The 21,296-nt window shown below is 35.5% G+C and overlaps 1 protein-coding gene across 1 annotated transcript in view; it reads left to right on the forward strand.

Moving 5' to 3' along the window:
- PTPRD (protein tyrosine phosphatase receptor type D) overlaps positions 1–21,296 on the forward strand; it is a gene marked incomplete at both ends in the record, with an annotated part of 283,207 nt that overhangs the window by 208,809 nt on the left and 53,102 nt on the right. Inside the window, 3 exons of the mRNA XM_082497465.1 lie at positions 4,165–4,206; positions 4,711–4,808; positions 15,527–15,650. Of these exons, the coding sequence (XP_082353591.1) occupies positions 4,165–4,206; positions 4,711–4,808; positions 15,527–15,650 (264 nt within the window). The remainder of the gene's footprint in view (positions 1–4,164; positions 4,207–4,710; positions 4,809–15,526; positions 15,651–21,296) is intronic.

Below are 21,296 nucleotides of genomic sequence, written 5' to 3' on the forward strand. Positions count from 1 at the left end.
ATATCCCACTTTGTTGCTTTCAAACCTAGAGGCAATCAAAATCTGCATAGTTGGGAGATGGAATTGAAAGTCCTGCTCCTCACAAGAGGGTTGGTTTGTTGTTTTTTTTTTCTTTCTGGATTTTAGTCAATAGTTTTGCCACATGTTATTGTATTGAACAATTTTAGGTCAGAGTCTGAAAACCAAGTCTCCCCTTTTCTCAATGTAGATGACTTTTAAACCTCAGTCAGAGTTGGGGCTTCTGCCATGAGGCTACAGAGCCCCTAGGGGCTGCTTGGTAGAGCTAAGTCTTTGATACAGAACAAAAATTACTTTAATTTCAGAATAATTAACCTAGTTTTGAAGAACATACATTCTTATGGAATTAGAGTGACCTTATTTTGCAATATTATATGCACATTGGTAAGTATTTTAGAATAGCCATTGCAGAATGACATATTTGTCTAGAGCTAATCTTGTAAATTTAGCTTTGTACACAAAATGTAATGTCATTCTCTGCCTTAGCTCTAACTGTATGAAAAAGAAATTTTAAAGTAACATTATTTTTTTTGTCAAATATACTAAAGGCATCCTTGCTAAATTTTCATGGATGACAAATTCCTACTGAATCAGGCTGATCTTTTGTATTCTTCTTTTTTCCGTGTCCAAATTTTAAATATATTTTTCTTTCTACCTCTTTGATAAGGGCAAGTATCAGTTACAGTAACCACTGTCACTGATTCCTTCCTTTTTCTATAGAGGGACATCTTAATCAACATAGACTGGTGTGTGGGAGGGTATTCTGTTTTATTAAATAAAAATGAAGATGTAATAAATCAGTTTTTAAAATCACAGAGTATTAATTCAATGTGGACCTGAAATACAACTCATTTCATAAAGAATTTTTTGTGAAAAGGTATCGCATTTTCAGTTCATCTAGATTGTAGTCTGTATGGTAGCAGCTATGCACTTTGTTTAATTTCTAACTTCCTTCTTGTTTATTATGGGCATGTCAACCTACAGGTTCAAATTTGTAAATAAGTGTTTCTTAAATGTTTTTAAAAGCCCTTATCATAAAACTCTGACAACAGACAAAATCCTAATTTAATGCACTAATGACAAGGCCAAAACACCCACTTGTTTCAGTGGGGTAAAGGGGTATACTTAATAGGTTTAATATCTGTTAATATAAAGATGAATTCTGACCTTGGTCTCCCATTTTTTTCCTTGAAATTGTGGCACATGTGGTGTGCCATGTTCTTTAGTCATGTATTTACCACCGATTAACCAGAAGATAATTCTACACTGTAATTAAAGCATACATTCTCACTTAATTCACATGGAGGGGTTACTACTAGGCTGTATAAGATCAATCACATTTGGCAATCTTCTACCAAATCTGGAAATATAAGTTTCTTATGGATACAATTTCAGCTGTGTTTTGCATGTGGTGGGTTTTGGTTTTTGTTGGTTGTTTTGGTTTTTTTTTGTGTGTGTGTGTGTTTGAGTTTTTAAGTGTTTTGTCTCTTTATTTTCTTATTTTAAAGAAAGTGTGAAAGCATGTTTTCAGCATGGTGTTTCTTTTGACTTTCTAGCATGTCACAAGATCTGTTGTAATTTAGCTGTATTTTGTCTTTAATTTTTTTGTGTTTTCATAGCCTATGTTGATTGATGTGGAGGTGTGTCAGCAAAAAAAGTGTATTTTCTTATTTGTAGCCACAAAAATAAGTGGGTTTAGCTGTATTTTGGGTGGGTTTTTTGAGTCAAGTTCTACACCTGCTCTTCACATGCAACTCACATTAAAGCTAAGTAGGATCCTCATGCTTTTGTATGAGGTATGATGAGATCTCAAGAAGTTCATTCATAGCATATTCTGTTATGATGCGTGTTATGATTCATAGACTGATTACATAACAAAAGTCCTCCAGCAGTTGTTTTAAAAAGTAGCTACTTTTATAATCTCAGTAGAGCACATTTTATATATCTAAAAGATGAAAATATACCAAATTCAATTTCTTCATAAATTAACTGCAAAGTATTTGAAGAAAGTTAATAAGTGTCCAAGTGTAAGTGCCTAAAATGAGTTGTGGGGAAAGGAGTTATATGCAGTCAAAATTTGCCAATTTCTGAAGTTTCAAGTTGTTCCTTTTTTCCTTAGAAAGGAAAATTTTATGTCAAGTTTCATTTTGCACAAAGTGTTTAATACGAAATCTCTTCTGTCTGGCATATAGAGGAGCTTGTAAACACAAACAGTTTAAAAAAGAATGGTTGTTCAGCATCTTTAAAAAAAAAAAAAAAACTTCATGATAAGCTAATTATTGAGTTTTGTATTCATGATGCTGGTGATTTAATCAGGTTCATCATGTAATGAGCAAGTCTCATTCTCTGGTTTTATGTCCTTTATGTTTACAGTAGAGTAACTGGACCTTTAGACATCTCCTTAGTTGAGTTTCCAGACGCTGTTTTGTGCATGTCTGAAGTGCCTGTATGTACAAGATTGATTGATTATGATGGTCTACTGCTGTTACTAATTTGTTTCCCATGTCCAATTGGCTTTTACTTTTTACAGCTTTGAGCAGTAATTCAGTCCCCTACGCCTCCCTGATTGGCTCTGTGTCCTCCCTCTCTAGCCAAACTACCACTCAGTCCTTATATGATAATAACTCTCTCCCACGATTCGCTCGAAAAGGTCTAAACATCTTTGTCTCTATTATTTTCTCTGTTCAAGCACTGTTTTAGATGTACATCAGTCCACCTCCATTTCTGGATCAATCTAGAGTTCTCTTGTGCCTTTTCACTCACATATTTTTCATAGGGGTGCTTGATCTGGATCAATGAGTGTAATTATTAGATGACTGTCACCCACACTCGTTTTGAGAATAGCTAAGTTCTATTAAGTGAATTTTCTAAGAAAATGGGAGACAACCAGAATGGATTCAAATAAATTAGTACTTACACACTAATTTTTTAATTGACATTTATAAATATGTCCCCATTATATCTGCATATTCTGCTCTGTTAGTTGACTGACAGCTTGCCTTAATATCTACTTTAAATAATGTCTCACCGTCACAGATGTGCTATGAAGGTAATATAAATATATATGAATAGGGTTAGAAGAATTAGGGCCAGTGCTGCTGGACATTATTTTGGACTCTAGTATGATGCCTGAAATGTCAAAGAATCAAAAAGAAAACAAGAATTTAAAAAAAAGAAAAAGAAAAAAAGAAAAACATGCCGTAGTGTGACTGTGTTGTAACCACATGGTCATTTTCAGCTACGTTTACAGGAAATGCAAGTTAAATGTCTTAGGCATGCTCTTGAAATTCACGGTGACAAAGCAAACCGCATTATGCAACATGGCTTCCAGCTTGAGCCCCCTTGAGTCATCACTGTTTTCCCTTTGTAATTTCAAGAGATCATGGGGTTCACTAGCTTAATTTTTCTAGCCAGCTCTGATTTCTTCCCACAAGCAATTGAAAACTCACTTTCATTTTAGGTCTGATAGTATAAAGCATGAAGAGAAGAATGTAAGCATTTTGGAGAAGGGTCGTGAAGACTAATAGCGTGAAACAAACACGTTCACAAATTTTTGCCTGGCAAATCTTCAGCTGGCAGATTGTTCTAGTTGACCCCACATCTTTTCTGTCTTTCTTTTGCCTTGATGTCCCTATACTCCCTTCCACACCCATCTCTATCCCTGATTCCCAGTTCTTCTTTTTCATTCATAAGTGGACAAAGATGTTTACACCTGAAGTAGATTGTAGGTACTTTTGGGGGTTGATAAATGGGGTTTCAGATTAAGCATATTTTAAGGTACTAGTGCAGTCAGTATATGCGTCCAGCCAAACTCTACAACCCCTGCCTCTACAATCTGCTACTAGTGAAAACATTTTTGAAGTTCTAATTGTCTGATGTCCAATGTTGTCTTCAGTAAATGTTGTCTAAAGCAATGGTGCATGTTTTTCTAGTCATTCACAGTTGCATGTGAATGTCAGTCACCTCAAAATTTCATAAAATATTTAAGTATTTCTAATTTAGTCAGAATCCATAGTCAGTCTTCTAGACCTTGATGCATTATTACTAATCCTCAAGCTATCCATTTCATTTTTTTTTATAATTTATTTTATAAGTTAGTTTTATGTTGGTTTGAGGATTTTTTGCTTTTTACCATTTTCTTTGCAGGTTCAGGTGTCTCCGGTTACCTTGGTAACCTTCATTCTTCAAGTTCGTTTTTCTTGATTATGCATAAGTCATTTTGTTTTTTGTCAAAACACTATTCTTTCCCCTTTAGGGCTCTTTCAATGTCTGTTTCTCAGCTCACCTTTCTTCATCTAATTCAATGGAGTTTCCATTTCACGCAGGGCAGGAGGAGTTTGAAATGACATTAAGAGTCATTACTCAAAGCAGAGGTCGACATCAGGTCTAACTGTCTCATTTTTCCATGCCTAGCTAACCTCATTGACTCATATCACAGTAACTCTTTCCTCTACAATAGGAATGTTAGCTTTGGGAATATGCTTGGTGACTTCTTTTCATTTGGCTTCAGAGCTCATCTATCCAGAGCATGTCCTGCTTTGAGTAACCAAACTATTTGCCTGCTTCTCTCACATGTGACATCTTTACTACTTACACATTTCTAGCCATTCTAACTACTGCATTTTCTAAATTTTAGAGCGATGCCATCACTGTAGTTTACTTTAAATTCTGTTCTTCTTTCTTGTTCAACAGGTATGGCCAGTCATCCCCCAATACCTATCTTGGAACTTGCAGATCACATTGAAAGATTGAAAGCCAATGACAATTTGAAGTTCTCACAGGAGTATGAGGTAATTTTCCCCACTTTCTTATTATTTCTCATTATTCAAATTGTTTAAAATCTCATGCTTTCTGTTTCGCTAGACTTTTCTCTGATACCCATCCTGATAGTGCCAGTTTTGTATATTAAAACCATAATAAAAAAAGTTGCCTGTGTAAAATGACTACATTAGTTAGGTGGCTCCTTTACATATAACAATCTACTCTCTTTTATTTGGATATATGTCAGGGAGATTCCATGGACCAATGCTTAAAGTAGTGTGTGAATGATACAGTACTTACTCTTTTTAATATATGCAAACATCCATCTACGCTGGAGTTAAAAGATCCTTAGATTATTTCAAAATTCTCCAGTGTAATGTTGACAGGACGTATACAGTACAAGCTCCAAAGAAATGACAGTGTTAATTTTGCATGCATTAAAAGAATTCGCAATTGTCTGGTGTCTTACCTGATATAACCATTTCAAGACATTGTGTTTTCCTCCTGTAAATAATACCACATTGATAATCTGTCAATGATGGTCTATAAGACCATGAAAGAATTTAACTGGAATAGAGAATCATTTACAAGCCACCTTGTCAGTAATCCATGGAGTATACCTTCCCAGAGAGGCATTGGTACTGTGGAGAGTAGCAGCCTCTCATGTCAGTAATTTGTGGCTAAAGGGACTTAGATAGCCATCCATTAAACGCAGTAGACTATAGCTACTTCTTCAATGCCAATATGGTCTATGTCAAAAATCTGTAGGTAAAGTATGTACTGACCCATCAGAAAAAGAAGGCTTCTTTAGAGCAGCTGTGGGCGGTCATGTCAGTGATCCAAGGATTAACAGCTCCCAGCGGGATCACTGACACAGTATTTTCTTTATAGTCTGTTGTGTCACTAATCCTTGCTTAAAACTCCCCAAGACTTTGTTAGCATGGTGAAGTAAAAACATGTTACTCTTATTTTTTTTAGGGACTGCACAGTCATGTAACATGTGACTGCATGGTACAGAAATCCTGTAAATGTCCAAAGTGTTTAAAAAGCCTTGACAGAAAATGTTGACAATTAATGCTAACTACTATGACAGAGAACTATAATTGCTTATTATTTAATTGAATGCGCTGTTCAGAAAGACCTTAAGACTGCTCTAAAAATAATCTCGTTAGATGTCAAAAGGAAAATATAGTCTCAACAATTCATAGAAATAAATTTGTTTGAAGAGCATCTCAGGATTGCTGTTTACTGTTGCAATCACAAAAAATGTGTGATTATCTTCTCTTATTTCTGCGTGTAAATCCTGTGTTCTTAAGTACAAAGATTGTAGCATATGAAGAATATGACAGGGAAATTTATGTAACATAATGTTCACCATAGAAAAAGCTAACATTTGCTACAAATTTGACAATCATTTCCTGTTGTACTATGGACAAATTCCTTGGAAATTCTGTGTAGGAAATTCCGTTTAATAAATAAAAAAATGTCATTATAAGTCATATAAAGTAGTACAACTTCCGTAAAAATAAACAACACACTTTTACTACATTTTGAGGATGTTGGGAAGATGACATGGTTCTTCTTATGCTTTAACATAACTTAAAAGTTTTAGTGTATCATATTTCCTTTATTATTTGAATCATTAAAATCATCTTGAGAATGTAATTAACATTTATAGCCAGCATTGTGAAGATACATTAAATCATTTAATTCTTAGTATCTGTCCATGCAGACCTTTTTTACCAGTCTGTTTAAACAGCCCAGCTTTCACTTTCCCTCCCCCACAAAACATACCATCTGCAGCAGGGTGATCAGACATTCAAGATTAAAATGTGGGCAACTGTCGGTCAACATCAGGCTTCGTTCACATTGCTTTGCCCAAGGGACTTCAAAATTTATCTTTGAAATCCCAGCTTTAGGGATACCACTTCGTTTCCATCTAGTCCAAGGTTCATGCATTTTGAAACAGAATTAGTGAAAAGCACTGCTATTTGATTTCATGGTTTAGTCTAGGCAGTGGACTAAGGCTGCAGTTTGATGACCACTGTAAGTCATCTCCCTGGCTTGGCTGTGCATTCCTGTTGTCTCTCTTGTGCCAATCCTGGCACTAGCGCATGTGCAGCTGTTCAAGGATTATCTCAGGAAATAGACTCAGCTGAAAACTAATTGTTTTATTTTTCTTTGCTGTTTTCAGTTGAATCAATTCCCTGAACTAGCTCACCACATGGCTGCATGAGCTCTAGTGCCAGCACCAGGGAGCTGGTGGGAACATTTGTGGCTGGGGATTGGGACCTTCTCTTTCAGCAGCAGTCTTCGCTAATGTCACTTAAAAGCAGCTATCTGATTCTGAGGCAGAAATGGGCACAGATGGTAACAGTTCAGTTATTATCACTTCAGATTACATTGGAACTAGTGACAGAGAAGGAAAAAGATATTTTTCGTCTTCAGGAATTAAAGGTGTAACATGCAGCAGGAAACTACTGACCTTTATTAATAGTAATAAAATCTTCCAGTTAATTCCCATTTTGGGAAACAAACATTTGTCATCAGTTACTACTGATTACTTTTTTTTTTCATAATGCCCTTTCCTCCTTGTCATTCCATTATTTTATTTTACTTTTTATGGAATTGCATGGATTAAATTCTTCAAAAATAGACTGACAGTGTACAACAACTGTTCTGACAACTTTGTGATACCATAAAATAAAATTTGTATGTAGTTTCCTGATGAACACTGACTTCTGATCCAGTTTGTAGAATTTCTTTCAGGAGGTTAACTCCATTTAAAAAGGATGTTTTAATTATTTTTTATCACACCCTACTTTAGTTGCCATGTCAAAAGAATACCTTGTTTCACAACTGAAACACATCTGTTCATATTATATGCACCCTTTTCAGCTCTTCAGAAGTATTTGAGTAGCCTCTGTTACATCCTTGCTCCTGTTACATCCACTGCCTTTTTGATCAGAATTTCTGATCAAAGTTGCGTACAAGTTTGTTTTTCTCCTTTTGGAAGAATATTGCTTCCTTGCCTGTTCCCACTTTCTCTTCAGACAGACAGAAACCTCCTTGTCTCTTCTCTACTTCCAAAAGAGAGAAAAAAGTTTTATTACAGGAGATGCATATCTACATGCTGTCTCCTCTGCTGATTTATACGCTTTAGCATAATTTTCTAATGAAACCCCCTAACTTCCTTGCACCCTCCTGGGGAAGGTGGAGGAAAACTTCTCTGTTAGACCACGAGAGAAGACAGGATTCCTTTCTTCAAAAAATGCCAACCTCAACCCACTATCCTCCATTCATATAGCACAAAGCTTCCAAAACATTTTTTTTTTGTGGGTTGTTTTTTGGTTGTGTGTTTTTTTTTTTTTTTCTGAGAATATGTTCTTTTTTGTGCTGTGAGAAATCTAGTTCAGAAAATCTGAAATTGCCATTAAAGAAAGTGTAAGTCCAAACTGCATGTGTCTGCACCCTGGTTCTGGAAAGAACGATCAGGGTACCGTGGCAAGCTGGGAAAGTAGGTATTGCAAAAAAGTAAGTAGCAATGTGCATAGTAGAAACTATATATTCTCAGGAAAAAAAAAAAAAAAAAAGAAAAAAAAGTAGAACTCCTTCATTGCTATGATGTGGTAAAATGAGTGTATTCTCCAGTGTAGACCATCTTACAGCTGTGTAATGTTTTCTAAGCTTTGGTGTCATAGATTCCTACAGGAATTCCTACAGGAGTTCCTACTTCTAGAGGTCTTCAGTAACTATTTCATAGTGTCTTCTTCAAGGCTTCTCCTAGCCCAGCTCTTACATGTGATGATCATGAGAACAGTGGAGACTTCTGTCATTATACTTTTCTCACAACTTTACGTTGAATAACAGATTTCATGGGAGAAGAGGAGCCAAGCCTTAAAGGTTTTGACTATTGCAAAGTTTAACGTACTTATAATTTACCTGTTCAATAAACTGGTTTTGTAGGTTTAGCATGGATAGTGCTGTGACCTCAATACAGTTCATTTCTACTTCAAAATAATTTCTTCTTGATTTTTATTTGTTTATTATTTACTATTAGCTTGCCATCCCCAGCCCTTAGCAAAATGTTGATTTATCTTGTTTACATGACATATCCTTTGTGTCGCATAGTTCTTTTCTATTCCCTAATTTAAAAACAAGGTTTGTGACCCCAACTGATTATTATGAAGCTTTTGCTGACTTTGGCATTCAGTGGGATTTTTATGTAGTGCAAGCCTCCATATGGACTTGACAGATGCTAAGTAGAAAGCCATATTAATAAGAAACTGACCTTTATGTTGTATCTCCTTCTTAACTCAGGCTTCAGAATTTAACAATAAAAAGTGGTCATGGGGATAGACTGAATCAGAACAGTAGTGTTCTGCCTACTTTATGCAATACACAATATATTTGTAAAGTCGTTTCCTCTTATAACATAGAACAGGAAATCTGTTTCTCCAAAGCAGATTCCTGGGTCTTGTGTAAAACAGTTTTACATTTGTTATCCAGGATCTGTATGCATAGCTTTACAGCCTTAAGGAAGTAGATTCAGATTCATACCATTTTAGTGTGAGAACCTGTCAGTGCAACACAAAAATTACACTAGCGGCCTCTATGTGTTATTGTGTGATTTACTGTGCATGTGTGCACTGCTTAACTAGTGTTACAAGAAGTTGTACATAATTTTAATGTTTTCCCTCATCAGTCTCTTTTTGTAAATTACGGAGTCTTCTGCTTTAACACTGAGTATTGGAAAAGATGAAGACGCATTTTTGACTCTGTGCCACACTGCTGTAATATTGCAAGTTTTATTGTAGCTTTTCAGTATCAGTGGGTAGGATTTGTGATGAGAAGACAATTTACTGAATATAGTACATTTATCTTTTTGTATCTCAAGCTGCAACAAGATAAGCACTGGACAGTAAAATACAATAAATTTTATATAGTAGAATCACATACAACACTTGTTATTGATATAAAACACTTTAAAAGTCCATGAAGAACAGATAACCTACTGAATGAATCTGTACCAAAGAAACAGCTGCACTTAACTGCCATATCATTACAGATAATAGTGACTCATATGCAAAAATCGATTTCTTCTCAGCAAAAATTTGTTTTCTATTCTTTATAATAGTTTCCTCTTTCTAATATTAAAAACATCATTTATTGGTATTCTGTAACTTTACTTTCGGAGGATCTGCTCCATTTATTGAGAAACAATTAGTGTAGTCAGTGAACAATGAAAAGTTGTTTGTCTTCTTATTAATAGCGCATATGCTGTTGCATTCACCTAGGTTGTTTGGTGCTTAGTTCCACCTAGAGCAGTATCTGAGCCAGCAGGGTAGTTATGATAGAGAATTTTAAAGATATAATGCAGGCATCTGAAGTGGCACTAGTCAAGATTTATAGTAGTGCATTATCTCCTTCCTTTGTGCTGTGAATTCTTCCTTGGGATAATAGCGTTTGTTTATGCTTATATAATTAAATGAATATTCAGATAAAAGAAAGCTGGTGTTATTGTATTAGGATGCTAGGCTTTGGTTTGATACCTAATGCTATTTTGCCAAGGAATTCCACAGAGTTGGTATAAATAGTCAAACACTGCAATAAATGTCAGTTTTATTTTGCCCAACTGATAACAGTCATAAGTGTAGGAAAAGCAGTCCACTTCTTATAGCAAAAAAACTTATTCAAGGATATGTAAGTTATTGTAGGTAAAACTGAATTTTGTGGGGGCTTTTTAGACAGCTTCATCTGCAATATTTTTAGGGGGTTTATGCAGGGAAATAGAGGAATCAGTGAAGTAATTCACTCCTTTATTCCTTTCTTAAAAAAAAAAATGTTGACAGTGCTTTAAAAATATGTTGAAAATTTAAAGCAGCATCAGTGCCTCATATGAGACAATTACAAAGTTTAGTGTTCAAGAGCTGCTCTATTTCATGTACTATATAAAACAAAACATGATGCTTTAATTACGAAAATATTTAAACTAAGCAAAGTTTTTCATCACTCAAGTATTCTTCTGCTCCCAAAATTTATTTCCTACCTGAAGTTGAGTGTAATCCTCTGTTTGCAACACAAAATTATTTCCACCAAAACTGGTTAGGATATCACAGACAAAGGATTTTAATTGCAGTTGGGGAATAAACAGATTACACTTAAGATGGGAGGCAAAGAAATACAAAACAGTAGGAATGTTTTTTAAAAAGTTTGGTTTTCTAAAGTTTTTTATGTAATAGAGACTGTCCTTCAAAGAAGGTTTCACAGAATGACAGAATGGTTGGGGTTGGAAGGGACCTCTGGAGATCATCTAGTCCAACCCCCTGCCAGAGGAGGGTCACCTACAGCAGGTTGCACAGGACGGCGTCCAGGCGGGTTTTGAACGTCTCCAGAGTGGGAGAGTCCACAACCTCTCTGGGCAGCCTGTGCCAGTGCTCTGCCACCCTCAGAGTAAAGAAGTTCCCTCCTTAAGCATACTTTAGTTATATGCATATATGACTTGTTTGATTCGATTGAAATCAGGTTTTACATGAGCCCATATGGTCTTACAAATATTAGCGTGATATTGTAGAGGAAATACCTTTGTTCTTGAGAGGAGTTTGGCAAAAGCCTTAGTCGTATTTCTAGCTACTTTTGAACAGCTGGGTCACTTCCCTTCAAGAGTCAACAAGAAATGTCTCATCTGTGCATTTTTAACTGTTTTTTGGACCAAGATACAAACTTATATTTGAGTTCCAAAGAAGATTAATTATGCAAAAAAATGTGGGGTTTTTCCCCTACATCTCTTGAAAATGGCAGCCTTTACAGTGTAATGTGAAAAACTCTGCCCTCATAAGAAACCATAATACCAATTGGCAAGTTACCATGACCGTGTATTAATGTTCATGCATCTGGCATTCATGTTGTGGTAATGCAGTATGTAAATCTCATTCTATTAGCAAGTTTCCTACATAACACAATAGCATCCTATTATAGATTCATCAGCTATGATATGAAATTCTCATTGCAATCACTGACATTGGTAAAAGAGGCTCAAATTGTTCATTTTTATGGGTCGCTGACTGCTTTCTCCAGTTGTGCAGAGTCTGTTTGCATTGACATCCTCTCAAATTTGTCTTTTTCATTCTTCTTTCTCTACCTGGTCTCTCTACGACCCAGTGCTTTTTGATGATTTAATTCGAGCCTCAAACACAGCACCTACAGTGCTGGGGGATTCTTTACAGGACTTGCTTCCTTGCTGTTCTGGGTGTGTGAATCCTATGCAGTAACTCACATTCCCCATGACACACAAAGACTCAGACCTGCTGGCTCTTAATTTGCTGGCATGGTGACCCTTCGCAGAGCACTGTTCCAGGGCAGGCAGGCGTATGTCAGCTTACACCAGGAAGGGCGGCGTTTTGTCATCCTCATTCCTTCCCCAGTACTGTACCAGGATATACTCCTGGAAGACTCACAATCACAGCAGAGAGCATTTGCCTCTTGTTTAAGTAGTGTAGATGAAAACTTCACAATGAGCAGGTGAGTTTAACTGTACCTGGCTGCTTGAAATTCTTCTGGAAACACATTTTGGTTACCATGGTTCATACTCAAAGAACTATTTTATGGATGGTGCATTGTACTAGTAAATATTGTTCTGGTCTTTTCCCAGTAACAGAACAGACTTTTTTCAGCAGCCAACCATTTAGAACACAATAGCTGAAAGATTAGTCAAAGCATGGGAGGGTAATAACAGTATTACAGATATCTTTATTTCTTTTGGACAAAGCACCCATACTACACAGTTATGCTATGAAGAAATCCAGTTCTTTGTTAATGACAGCTTTATTGAAGGCAGGCTTTCAGAATGAATATACTAGAAATCCTATTAAAGTGCCATCCATTAAACCATTAAAGCGCTCATTAAAACTGTTAGTACAGGCTTGTTATTCATGAGTTATTGGTCTTTCACACTTCTGAAATGTGTCTGCCAATACCACTCTACTCTTTGTTCCAGTGTGGCTATTAAGTCTGAGGAAATATAGATTAACTTTCTTTTGCCAAAAGAGTGCTTTTGGGGAGGATAGTACCACAAAGTGGTTCAGATTGGTGAGAAAAACAGGAAAGATTAAAGTTCAGTCCATTTGCCTAGTTTTGACATAATTTATGTTAACTATGTCTGCATGCAGGCCTAAATATTAATCACTGAATTACACCATCTGGCCATACATCATACAGAGAAGTGAATGGGGAATATAATATGCTGCTGTGATGAACATATCCTCATCTACTTCTACGAATAGCTGACAGAGAAAGCTGCTGTTTGATTTTTTTCTTGGTATTGAAAAGCAGCTTTAGGTCACTTAAACAGTAAGGAGTGAAAAGGGGAAGAATAATACTGAACAGTTGAAGCTAAGCTTTAAATGTAAAGTATTCTTAATAAACTATAAATTCACATAACAGTAGGTATAATATAGAGCTGAAGCACTTTCTCGTAACAGGTAAGGATCTATTTAGACCGTAATTTTCTAAGTGCAACTGTATATGCAGAAATGCTCCTTAAAGTTTATGTTTGCAAAAGGTCGTAATTATGAATAGGTGATTTTATTTTTTTTATTATTTTTATACATCTTTTTTTTATTTTTGATATGGTAAAGCCTGAGTCCTGCAGTCCAGGCTCAAAACTAGCATCATGTTAGTCAGCCAGTTTATTCTGTTATTTTCTAGTTTTCTTGTGAAGTGTGAAGAGAAAGTGTATGTGACATCTTATATTATGAAGTGATTTCCAGAATATTTGGGTACTGTAGGTAAAAACCTAAAAGATCAGGCAGAGTGTCTCCTTCAGTTATATATCTAGAACAGTGCAATACAGTGTTTGCCTCATTTTGTGGCAGTAGGCTGCTCTTTAGCTAGCATGTATGCATATATGCCTCTCAAAAAATTCTGACTGGGTAGTCACAGATAGCGTAGATGTGCTTTATTCTGGGCCAAATAATTGATTTTATTTCAAAATTTCTTTAGAATGTAAAGCACTAATATATTGAGAGCATCTTCTGCTTATTTCGAAATTACTATGTTTATGCTCTAAATTATTACTAGAATTCTGAGCTAAACCAATACTGATTACTTTCTAAACTACTGAAAACCTGACCTGCAGACATCCTGCACAAGTTCTCTTAGTCACCTCCATTCACTCAAAAAAGGCAAAGAGGGAAGATTCTGGCTGAGAGAAGTCTTTATGTAAATTCGATTGCTTTTCAAGTCATACAATGTAGATGAATTGATGGTCAGCAGATAAAGAGCTATATTAATGTGTCTTAAATATACTGTATATGTGTATGACTCTTATTTTCCCAGTGCTGATGGAAATATGGTCCAAATTCTTTCTCTTCACCTTAGATGAAATAAATAGCACTTGGCGGTAAAGATAAGAATATTTGTGGTTTTAAATGTATCAGTGCTTACCTGCTTCAAAGTTCTATCAGGCAGCCATCTGAGAGGATGGGAAAACATTGCTGTAATGAAACTAAATTCTAAGAAAAAGGAATTAAAATTGATGAATAGGAATTTCACTGTGTAGTCAGGAAAAGTTATGTTTTGGTTGGAGAAGGACCAAGCCCTAATACTGGAAGGAAGGATCAGGTTGCTATGTTTATGCTTAACCACAGCACAGAAGTGATGTCTACTTTTGCAAGTGGTGGAATACTGATTGGCTGTTATAGCAACCTGGCACAGGGTGCTGCTGATTGTTACCAGGATTAAGGAAAGGGCATGAGCCACAAAGCATAGTTGCATATACGTGTTGATGAAACAATTTTAGGTCTCTACTGTTGCAGAGAGGGAAAGTAAAACAATGCATGATTAATTGTGACTTCTCAGTACGAGATGACCTTTCATACAGCCACTACCACAACGGGCATAAGCAGGTACCATCTGCTATGTATTTTTTATTTACCCAGCTGTATGTATACCTCAACCATAGAGGTAAAGGTAAGTAGCAGAGCCTGGAGTCTTCCTACTGGTGAAGGATGGAGTGCAGGACAAGCTTCAGTAACTCTATCCTGGAACATGAAGGAAGCAGGAAATAAACAGCGATTCTGGGACCGTATAGTTATGTATGTAAATAAGAGATCATTAACTTTTCAAATATGCCTGAATTGCTCTCCTATTTATTACTCAAGGAAATAAAAATCAAGTCTCTTTATGTTGTCCCTGGATGTCATGCGGTTGGTTCCCTGAGCAACATTGGCATCAAAATGAAAAAACAGAAGCAACGTTGTTTTTCTTCTGGAAAACTTCTTCAGGAACATTTGGAGTTTATTTAGTAAACAGGACACTGAATTGTTTGAACATGTGCACTTAGTAATAGAAAAAGACAAAAATATTTATTTGCCTCCATCCCAGTGTTTTTGAGATTTCTGACATTTTTTTTCATTCTCTGTTATGCTAGAACCCCTCCCTTGCCAAACTGAGTGTGAGGATAAAAAGATGGATAGCATACCCTTGGCCTTCTGAAGAGAAAGCCTTGGATTTGAAAAGCTTATGGTTCAAATTCCTGACAGAAATTTCAGATACATAAAGACAAAATGCTTCATATAATATGTTATAATATCTTACAATGTGTCCTGAAGTCATAATTTTCTTTCAAAAGCAAAATATTTCGAGAGTAAACTGTGGGATCATATGGTTTGGAATCATTATAAATACAACAAGTGCATAGTCCTTAGCTAAAGGTTTCCTTCTCTTTTCTTCTCTTTCTCTTTTGAAGTCTATTGATCCTGGTCAGCAGTTCACATGGGAACACTCTAACCTGGAAGTAAACAAACCAAAGAATAGATATGCGAATGTAATTGCATATGACCATTCTCGTGTTCTACTCTCAGCAATAGAAGGTAAGCAGACTTTTAAACTTAAACTAATTAAATCCCAAAATCGAGTATAATTTTATCTCCTGATATCTTTGCATAGTAATATAAAGAAGTGTTAATTGAAGTAATTTCAGTAACTTCCTATAATGGCAATCCTTGAATGATATTCATTCTCAGTAACTCATTATGAAAATGCACTAAAACTGACACAGGGTCACATAAAGCACTCAATGCATTGGTCCTTGTGTGTATACCAATGTGTTATCTAAAGTAAATTATCATTGCTGTTTACTTACAATAATTCTACAAAGCAAATATAGCAGTAACCATGCATGAATTAAGGGTTTTTTGATCAATGACATTATCAACATATGTAATTACGAGAATTATGTAATATGAGTTTCAGTTGCCAAATCCTTGATGTGAGAAAAAAAAAAAAAAACCAAAACAATTCAACTGTAATTTCTCAGGGAGAATTTTGAGAACTCTCTGTTAAAACTTCCATTTTTTTCTTGTCCATTTACAACCTGATTGTTAAACAAGAATGTTTAAACAAATGCCCACATGCAGACATTGTTGGAACCTCAGTATTTGACTGCCAAAAGATTGGCAGAGAGGTATAATGAGAGCTTTGCATTATATCTTTCTCTGTCAAAAAGCTTTCAAAAAACTTGAATATTTTAGATTTTTAACTGAAGGAAACTGTCCAAGGTGATCAGCCTTGGGTATTGTGTCTGTTTTACCAAGTGCTAAAGCTATGGGAAGCGCTGGTTTTCTCTCAGAGGATTTCTTTTCTTATCAGTTCTGCCTTTCCATTAACCTGCTTCCTGGGATGAAGACAGATTTTCAGTTTATTCTGTTTGTTGACAGTTGGGTATTAATGATGTCCGGAATGTAACTGATTATATATTTAAGAGAAATAATTTAAATGAAAATAAAATTTGCCTTTTTTAACTCTGACAGGACTTGCATATAATACATAAGATGTAGGGAACTGTATTCAGGGCCATAATTATTTCATTCCTAACATGTTCCAAGTTAAACTGCAAGGTGTTTTAATTTACAGTTATAAACAGCTTCTTATCTTTGGCTACTCCAGACCTGAAGACGTTGGATACTGGAGGGACTATATTTATAGGTGTAATCCATTTTAATATTAGCTGCTTGGTGAAGAAAAAGGCAATCCCACTGATTGAAGTTTAGATCTTTACTTATTTATTGCAGCTGCATACCATGGGCTTTGATAACACAGATAAGAGCTCCTCAAATGTATTAGAAAATTTAAATGATTGCCTTGAAAAATTTGCATATGATAATCTGCTTATGTTTGTACCACCTCTGAGTCTCATACAGCAGTTCTGACAAGATTTTTTTGTAACATCACTTACAATTTTTCACATTGCCTTGTAGAAGAATATAGCTGTATAGAAACCTGCTGCTACCTGGTAGAACTACCTGTCTCAACACTGAAGAGAGGGTATTTTAATTAGCTTTATATGTGATGTAATTAAAGAAAAATATCCCTTTATTTGTCACTCGTCCAGAAAAGAGAACTAAGTACATGGTCAGGAAAGGCCAACAACAGCGATTGGACAGCCGTACAGTTAAACTGTAAAGTTTGATTCCCTTTTTTAATTAGGAAATACCACAGTAAGGCTGAATTTTCTAACCCTATAATAGTCAGTGACCCTAACCAAAGAAAAATACCTTTGAAATATCAGTCTTAGATGTAAAACCACAAATGGGATTTTGACCCATCTGGTGATTTGCATAATTTTAAGTATTTTCTCAGTTTTCAGTTTATGGTGCAAAAAGCAAGACAAATCAAATATTAAATGCCTTTTTATGGTATGATAGTTTGTTTTGAAAACAGTAATAAATTAGTATTTAATTATCCTTTTAAATTCCTCCTCCACCCCGGGATTTTACACGATTACCATTCTGAAATTCAGTGTGTGTACCTTCCTAAGTTTCATACATTGGTCTTAGCATTTGGTAATAAGTGCTTCTCTTTCAAGTTTTAAATAAATATTCCTACACTGAAAATACGCAGTTAGCCAAGCATCTTAATTAGTTGGCAGCGCCATTTGTTTTCCTGCTACCAGGAAAATCAATACTTTGGGTATTGTTTAAAAAAAGTAATTCCCCTTTACTTTTGTTACTATACAATTTGATCAGGACCTAAATTTAGACTACATTACATTGTGTTACAACTATATATGGAGAATATTTGGTTGGATTTTACATATAGGCCTTATCTACAATTCTTTGGTGGCCATAAGAATACTAATATTATCAGTGAGGTTTGAATAATAGCTGTGGTCTCTCTAAGATTAAGAGCTCCGTTCTACACCTAAACACTTGGTCCCTGTTTAAGAGCAAATATAAATGAACAAGAAACTAAGCATCTGCCAAACTGTAGTCGTACACTGATGGTCACTTTGCCTCTTGATAGTGTTGCACAAATGTAGAATACTATAATTGCTACTCTAGAATGGGGCGTGAGACTGGTTTTGTTCAGTTGCCTGTCTCTGGCTGTAGCCAATATGAAGTGATTAACAGAAGGTCGTAAGAAGTACAGATCTGAAACGACTTCTTTCCACCCATGGATAATATCAAGTTGTTAAAAATTGGATTAGCCCTGAAACAAAAGGCTTAGTAATGCTTTCAAAGTTGGGTTTTTTTGTGCCTTTTATAACTTGTTACACACGTTCAAGCCTGGTTTTTTATCCCCGCTATGTTTTTGGCCTCTGTAATTGCATATAGCATGGAGTTCCACAACATAATTGCTCACTTTGCAAGAATATATTTTATGTTCTTAAACTCAACACTATTTAAATTTTATTACATTAGATGTCCCTTTGGAAGAAAAACTCAGATTAGTTGTGGTAATTTGAATTTCCACCTGAAAGAAAATATTACTTAGGAAAATTTTGTTCCTATGTTCTTGAAATTTCATCACTCGTGTTGTGCTGTCTTTGGATGTCTCTGAGAGGGACACTTGGAATTTTACAGTGTAATGTAAGAATGTTAGAACACAGTGAAGTTTATTGTATGCATCTAAATGGATTTGAGGGCAGAATTTACTGATTAAAAGAAATAGATCAAGTTAAAATAAGTAGATCTGTGATCTTAAACCTCTAAGGAGTTTAATAAAATACTGGGGAAAAAAAGATTTAAACATTCTGCGTTTTAAAAAGCCCTGCCAGTTCTTTCAGAAGACACCCAAGACTGAAAGTTTGCCAAACGTGGCATGGATTTGCATAACGCCAGTTAGTGATTAAAAAAAAATGGAAAAATAATATCTATGATATTTCAGCAGCGTAATTTTTTATTATTTTTTTTTTTAATGGGAAATTTAGTGGCTTTAAAATGCTGCTACAGCCAGAAGTCTCTGGCTGTAATATAAATGGTCAAGAAAGAAAATGGCAAGAAACTCCTAATATTCTTATTTTTCTGATTGCCAGTTATTGATAAATTATTGTTGAGTATCCAGGCCATCATCTTTAGATATAGAAAGTATTCTGATCAAGATAAATTCTTGAACATCTATTGAACAGTCATGGACTGTACAAATTATTTACACTCACATTGTATTTGTGTTGCATTCTGCTAACAATATATAATTACATGCTTAGGATAATCGTATGCCCCTCCCCCCTGCAAGTCTGGAGTGCGTTAAAAGCAACAAAAGTATTTCAGTGATGAGGTAATGGGATACAGAAAGATCAGTGAAGTAAACTTCATGGTGTAAAAGTCCCTATGAAGCAGACTTCATAGAGTAGACTTCATGGTGGCTGTGCCAACTTATCTTGGCAATGCCAAGATAAGTTGTAGGGCTATAATTATTTTGACCTGTGAATCAAGTTATGCTGTTATAGTTGTAACTTAACAACAAAAATGGTGTCATTCTTCATACCCTTGAAATCAGCTCATAACAATTCTGACTTTTTCCTCTATGCGTACCCACACTGTCCATCAGGGAAAGCTTCAGGAAAACGTCCAGTGGCTTTGTTCTTGAATGGGTAACGAAGATTTGGCAGCTCACAGTTTACTGTGCACATTCGTACTGAAACTGTTTTCTTCAGGATTTGTCATAGAATCATAGAATCAGAATGGTTTGGGTTGGAAAAGACCTTGAAGATTACCTAGTTCCAACGCCCCTGCCATGGGCAGAAACAACTTTCACTAGACCAGGTTGGTCAAAGCCCCATCCAGTGTGGCCTTAAACACTTCCAGGGATTAATAAATTATTGATTATTGAAATATCAAACCCATTGGTGCGCATCAGCCCTCTTAGTGCATCATTTAGAGGTATAAATGAATATTTCTATCCAAAAAAAAGACTGCTAAAATATATAACTTTGGTGTTACTCAGTCTTAAAGAGTTGGAGAATCACCAAATCAAGTTTCAGACAGCTGTAAAGTAATCACAGTATGATAACTTCATGCTGGATTTCAATACCTGCTTTGCACTATCGTGCAATATACTGCTATCTCAATATATTGTGACCTTTGTGCTGGCACAATGCTGTTCTTTGTGTTTCTGAGGAACTGCACTGAACAATCTGTTTACTTTCATTCTGTACCCTGTCTTAATACTAGTCAACTATTACAACAAAATGAAACAAAACAAATCCAAGCTTCCTTTCTTTTTTGTAACAGAACTCTCCTGTTTCCCAGCCTGTTTTTCTGCTGCTCACCTTCCAAGTTTCTCATCTTGCCTGCAGATCTTCTACAACTCCTAGTTTTTAGTTTCTAACCCTACATTTCACCTTTTCCAAATTTTTTTCATCTCACTTTTTTTTTTCCTTTCAAATATTTGTCTTCTGTCCTCTACACAATCCCTTTCTATGTCCTGCTTAATTCTCTCTTCTGCCCACTCTTTTTTGACATTGCCTTCTTTCCATAATTCTCTGTAATTCAGCATTTCACTTTGAGATTCCATATCTTTCGTTCTTTCCCCCTTCACCTGACTCTCCTAGTCCTAATAGTCCATCCACAATCCAGCAATGTATAGGTTTTCATTTTCTGTCATTTCTTTTTCCTTCTTACCTTATATTGTTAGGATGATATGTAGTGCAGTTTCCTCAGTCTTTGTAAAAAGCTTTCATTTTACCAGTGTTCGTTAGTACAATGTCTTCATTGGTCTTGTGCTTAGACCATTTGAATTTGATAATCTCCTTAACTGTATAGACTTTATGTTCCAAAACCTTCCTCAAAAACAGTTGTTACTGGCATCTAGTAGCTGCCGTAGTTAATTTTTGCTCTGATATAGTTCAACATATCAGTCATTGATTTAAACCAATAGGACTGCTTCATCAGCATTTTGAATTCGTCGTTGCATTTTCCCAACTTGTTTACAAGCATGACAGAATTTAATCCTATTACTTCACACTCTTTTTATGACTAACAGCACATCTCTTAGGGAAGCAGCACAGAAACAAAGGTTTATGGTTTAATTTGTTTTAAATAGAAAGGCTGTTCAGTACTTAGCCTTTGTAAAGGCTTGAAATAATTTCATGATTTGATTTCAGTTTGTGAATAAAACTTGAAGTCTAATTAAAGCTATTTAATAATATAACTGTCTTCAGGAAATCAAGTGAATAATTCTGAGGTCTACGTTATTAGCCTTGTGGATCTGAGTCTATGCTGCAGCAAACTGTACTG

This window comes from Vanellus vanellus (genome assembly GCF_965231255.1).
Source record: "Vanellus vanellus genome assembly, chromosome: Z".
Taxonomy (NCBI): domain Eukaryota; kingdom Metazoa; phylum Chordata; class Aves; order Charadriiformes; family Charadriidae; genus Vanellus; species Vanellus vanellus.